The 5,620-nt window shown below is 30.6% G+C and overlaps 1 protein-coding gene across 3 annotated transcripts; it reads left to right on the top strand.

The window, feature by feature from the left end:
* The first annotated feature begins 286 nt into the window (after nucleotides 1-286).
* LOC119681536 lies at nucleotides 287-4,470 on the top strand. Of its 3 annotated transcripts, XM_038094765.1 has the most exons (5): nucleotides 287-683; nucleotides 754-960; nucleotides 1,030-1,075; nucleotides 1,861-2,049; nucleotides 4,129-4,470. In XM_038094765.1, exons 1-5 carry the CDS (start codon nucleotides 466-468, stop codon nucleotides 4,378-4,380), a joined length of 912 nt encoding a protein of 303 aa, XP_037950693.1. In that variant the 5' UTR covers nucleotides 287-465; the 3' UTR covers nucleotides 4,381-4,470. The 3 variants fall into 3 exon arrangements, with proteins under 3 accessions (XP_037950693.1, XP_037950692.1, XP_037950691.1); XM_038094764.1 differs by having other exon boundaries at nucleotides 754-1,075; nucleotides 4,147-4,470; XM_038094763.1 differs by having other exon boundaries at nucleotides 754-1,075.
* Nucleotides 4,471-5,620: the final 1,150 nt, after the last annotated feature.

Genomic DNA, 5,620 nt, shown 5'->3' with positions numbered 1-5,620 from the left:
TAAAGCTCATTACATTTTAGCCATACTCACATAGATTAATCGTAAAGGTAGGTGGTAAAGGTTCTTCTCAGATACGAAAATTGTACATATGAATTTTAGTTGTTAATAGAACTAAACAATTTTGCATATTGCTTTTAGTGTAAAAATAATAAAATAAAAATAACAAACTTCAAGCACATGAATTGATCAAGTTCTTAAATTTATTTAAATTTATTAAAAATGAAAACGAAATCAAAATTTTTCCAATTCGTTGAAAATTTTCAATTGAATGTGCATAACACCAACTGGAATGAATTCTGTTTATTGAATGTTATTAAATGTAGACTTTTCATTTCAACTGAAAGCATTTTGAACATTTAGAGAAGTTTTCATTTTTATTTTTGTAAAAATAACCAAATCGTATTAAGTTGCAAAAAGAAAATTCAGCACAAGCAACTCAGCAAACTAATCGTAAAGCAGTGTTCCATGCTATTTCAGTACTCCATCAACTTGGCAGATGAGGCACGAGACAATCATGCACAGCAGATCGAGAGAGCAGAGATAGCTAATCTGGTACGAAGCCGCATGGAATCGCTGAATTTGCCAACTATTGACTACGATGACGTGAGCGAAAAGCGGAATCATCTATCCTATGTAATAATTAATCCGAGCTGTGATCTAAAACTGGAGGAGGGTGACGTTATGTAAGTTATATGTTATATCTGAACTAATAATAATAATACTATAATTAACTTACACTTTTTTTCTCCATAGTTACTTGGTGCGCCCATCACCTTTCTCAGCGCAGAAGACCTTTGAGCGGCATAATTCAAGACGCAAATCTAACATATCTTTTTGTTCCAATATCAATTTGGGTGGCGCTTGCGGACCGAATGCTGGAGCTGGTGCAGGGTCTCGGCGTGGATCGGGCATTGCAGGACTCAACCCAATGCAGATGCAGAGCGTTCAGACGTTGGCCGGGTATGGTTCCCCACGCTGCACGCCGCCAATACAACAAATTAAATCCAATTCTCTTTCTCTACCCGACAGTCCGACGGTTGTTGGCTCACAGCGAGGAAGGAGTAACTCATTGCGGGTTGGCTATAGTTTACATTTCCATTTTCTCTATCAATTTATGTTTTACTTTCCTTTCGTATTTTTCAAATCTAACACTTATATTTGTTTTTGTATTTGAACGCTGTTTCTTGATGTTAAGTGCATTTGTATTTTAAGCAGAGCATTTATCCTTATTTTCTGAAATATATAACACTAACATTAATTAATGCTTATATTACATTCCGAAGGTGCGATATAAGTATTAAATATATGTTTTGGTCATAGTTTAAAATAAAGTAGATGCTCAGCACTTTATGTGTTTTCCTTTGTTGTTTTTTGAATTTATTTAAGAATTGGCGAAACCATTTCTACTCTCACACTATGTAAAGCACTCAAATATTTTTTTATAAAATTGGCAAAACCTAACAAAAACAAAAGTTAACAATAAACTGTAAATTGAAGCCACCCATAAAAATCGACACCAATCACAACTCGTAGAACAGTCCCAACACCATTTGATTTTTTTACCTATCGCTTGACTATTCAACCACATCAATAATGTACATCACTTGCCTCACTTGCATCACCACCAACACCATAATCGATCAAGTGCACATCCGACCAGATATCAAATCGCTCAATGTTAGGAAAGTGGCTCAACGGCAAAGTATGTGCTGCCACAGGACTTCAACGCATCCGTATCTGCATCATGTTGTTTTCTTGTGTTTAATAATATTTAATGTTCTTTCTTAATAACTTTTATATCGCCAAATTTGTTATATTAAAAATTTGTGTGAATTTTTGTTCCATTTATTTGACTTACAGATTGATAATGATATATTACTACGTCGCTCTTCGTCGTTGCGTCAAGGCCTGCCCAATGTGGGTGTAAGTCATGGCCGACGAAAGTCGTCATTGGAAGAAATTGGCATTAGTCACTTCACTACACTAATGCAGGCCACAAATCATACAAACCCCATTAAAATAGCACTTAATGGCAGTATTGGACTAGAGGTAAGCACACTCATTAAATATAAACTTTAAGCTATTGACTTCTATATGTATTCCAACTGCTGTACTTAGTGGAACATAAATTTGTATTTGAGTTATACAATATTTTATAGTGCTTAATTCTAGGTAATAGGGCTATTTATTTACACCTTTTCCCCAGATTTTGTAAGTAGAATTTCTATTCATTATAGAAAAATGATAAGAACTTTGAAGTGCTGAATGAAATTGATTTTTACTACACAAATGTGATGCCAAATATAGCACTAATATTCACTTTAAATTTAATTAACTCCACATCATTGTTATTTTGGCAGGCCTAGGTCTATTAAAATCTCATGCACCGAAATTTCATACCAAATGTAATAACTGTATAACTTGATACCACTTACATTCTTATTTAATTTGAAAACTCTACTCTAATCAGTCTGATAAATCGTACCAACTTAACAAAATAATATAAATAGACAGATTTAATCTCTATTATAGATCAAGAGAATAATTATATTTAATATTATTCATGAATCTGCATAATCAAGTGAATAATTGTGATAACTGTTAATAATGATATCAACGATAACAGTGATAACTGAAGAAAGCTAGTAAAATAAGATCCGAAATAATACATAGTAGGAATAGTTGAATAAGTACTAAAAGCAAATAATTTAATGCAACACGGTCGATTTTAAACTTCTGAAGACATACCAATAATATATTATATGGTTATTACCTATGTTTTAAAAACTCATTGAACGTCTTTCTAATCGTCAACTTAATCCGTTAATCCGTTACATATCAAAATTTAATTTGGAAGGAATGAAAAGTCAACGGAAATCCAATAACTAGCAACTGCTTTCTAACAGTAACTTCATTATTATAGACATTTTTATTTGTTAAAAATATTATTATTAGCATAACTAATATAAGAAAAATAATGTCTATCACACAATATATGGTCGAAAATAAATTGTATTTCTCTTAGTAATTAATTGCTGAAATACACACAATATCCTAATAGACATATATATATTGCCTATAGAAACCATCCTACGAGTCTGTATGCTCTCTTTATTATCCCTACCACAACTGTAAGAAAGATAACGAAAGAATTTTGTATCTGGTTTTACATTGTTCAGGACTAAGTAAGCTAGCATTTTCTTAGTCCAGCATTTTCTTGGAAGATCTCTCTTTAAAAAGAATCTTAGGCTTTATTGAACTCTTTGAGCATTATGCAACGACACAATTTTTTTGTCCAATTGACAATTTTATGTACGGCATCGCGGCCGCATCACTGATTCTGATTCTGTATTAGCAAAAGAAAGAATTTCAGTATCGTCAGCAAGAGTAGCAATAATGAAGTTCTCTGACGTGAGAGTATCGGAGGTGTATAGCAAGTACAAGACCTGACCAAGTATGTTTTCTGATGGGATGCCTGCTTTTATAGATTTTACTTCGGAAAAATTATTCTCAAATTTAATACGAAAATACCGATCAGTCAAGTATAACTCTAAGATTTCATAATAGTCAGTTGGAGGGATACCTCTAACTTTTTTAATGATTCCCACATGCCGGACTTTATGAAGCGCTTTAGCAACATCAGGGAACACGGCAGAGCAAAATTGTTTATCTCCAATGCATTTTTTAATTGTATTGGTGATGTATTGTATGCATCTGTTAAATTGTAAAGTGATTAGCTCTAAAGCCCAATTAATGAATTGGTATTGTACATTCAAAAAGGTTATAGATGAAACCTCAATTATAAGGTACTCAAACACTTCTTGAGAACTATTTGTCTTTTGTTCTGGCATTAACTTGGCAAGCAATAATATTATTCTTACTCTGATATAATATTAGCTATAGTTTTAATTCCTTTTGATATAGCACTTTATACATTTAGATAAAATGATGTCGTTTTCTTTAATATACTTAAGGGTATAACTGATATAGATTTTTTATTTAATTTTATTATTATATATATAAATTCCAATATTTGACCCCAAAAAAATGGTGACCTGAGGCTCCACTTAACAGCAGAATAATTATAATACTCTTTTAACTGAATTTACTAACAAAAAATTCCAAAAGAACCATATATCATTACAGGTAACACCACCCGAAGAACCCACGCCGATACTAGGAGTACCTTGTATTGTAGCTGGTGGAGCTGGCGGTGGCATAAATCCTTCAGCGCTGGGTGGCTCCTCATTGGTCAGCGGCTCAAATTTGGCAATCAATACAGCTGATCTAGGCAACAATTCGCCACTGCAGGTTCCACAAGATCAGACGCAAGCCGCACAAATGCAATCCCCGCAACATTTACAGGGTACAATCGTATGATACAACCTAATGTGGGGTCGCAGGCTCCGCTCTTCAATATCAAAAAAAAACAAGTGGATATAAATTATTATATTGTATTGTATTGTAAGTTTACGTGAACTATGTTAATTTATTTAAAAGAAACTATATAGTTTTATGCTATTTAGCTGTATGTATGTAAAAATATGTATGTAAGTAGTTCTTAAACTAGATATTATTTTAATATGAGGAAGAATGATGGTTAATAATTTTGTGTGTAGAGTGTGTCTGGAGAGTTTTTGTTTCTGCAATTTTGCTTATCAACGATTAATAATTATAATAACGTAGTAATTATTTCAATTACTATTTATATTTAATTAAGAAAGTCATTATATAGAATTAAGATAAAATTTTGTTTGCTCTGAAATAATTTTATTTACATATACATATGTATTATAGTATAAATAGTTATATACGAGTATATAAATGTACATATTTCATACTCTGAAATTGGGAATTAAATCGAGTATGTAAATATTTGTATATAGGCAATTAATATTTAATTTATTAATTATATTTTCACATTTTGTATAAAAATTTTCAATTTTTTGTATGCATAAAAGAATTTTTTTGCTAAAAAAGAAAAAAGTGTTTTGGGAACAAAAACGTAGCTATTAATCTATTAAATTGAGATACAAGGAAATATTCATCTGTAAATAAAAAAATGAATAAATATGCAAAACTGATATATTAATTAAGTTATATAAAAATAAATTCATCAAAATAATCTCGACAAGATATATATGACATTATATATCATATCGAGTTAAATATATATATTTTAATAAATTATATATAAGTATATGATAATGCAAAATTCTATTTTGCTTTAAAATAAGTTTAATTAATTACACTAACAATTTGTAATTAGCAAAATTAATTTAGGTGCTTGTTTCATTTATTTAACACTACAGTAGCATAGCAAAATTTCAAAACTGATTTTTAATTAATTTAAAAATGCATAAATAAGCCGCAATTATTAAGTATTAGACACATAAAAGTATAATAGAATTTATTAATAAATTATTTAATGAATTATTAAGAGAATTAATATAAGCGCCACGTCATTTTTTGAATTTCACATTTAACAAAATTATCTAACATATACATTACATTAGTCTCTGGGAATATGCCGACTGTCCCTGTTAGAACTTTTTGTAGACAGTATCTGTTTTGAATCATATATTAGTCTTTGTTCATTATTTTTGTTTCTGTAAGCAGT

The sequence above is a fragment of the Teleopsis dalmanni genome, chromosome 2 (assembly GCF_002237135.1).
Source record: "Teleopsis dalmanni isolate 2A chromosome 2, ASM223713v2, whole genome shotgun sequence".
In the NCBI taxonomy this organism is placed as follows: domain Eukaryota; kingdom Metazoa; phylum Arthropoda; class Insecta; order Diptera; family Diopsidae; genus Teleopsis; species Teleopsis dalmanni.
Note: the sequence above shows the minus strand (reverse complement) of the source record. Positions and strands in the feature narration are given on the sequence as shown.

Bases quoted from the DNA above. Each gene is read 5' to 3' on its own strand.
- LOC119681536 (XM_038094763.1), top strand. From the start codon at position 466: ATGCTATTTCAGTACTCCATCAACTTGGCAGATGAGGCACGAGACAAT. The intron at 684-753 runs GTAAGTTATATG...TTTTCTCCATAG, and splicing joins CTGGAGGAGGGTGACGTTAT to TTACTTGGTGCGCCCATCAC. The intron at 1,076-1,860 runs GTTGGCTATAGT...TTTGACTTACAG, and splicing joins GAAGGAGTAACTCATTGCGG to ATTGATAATGATATATTACT.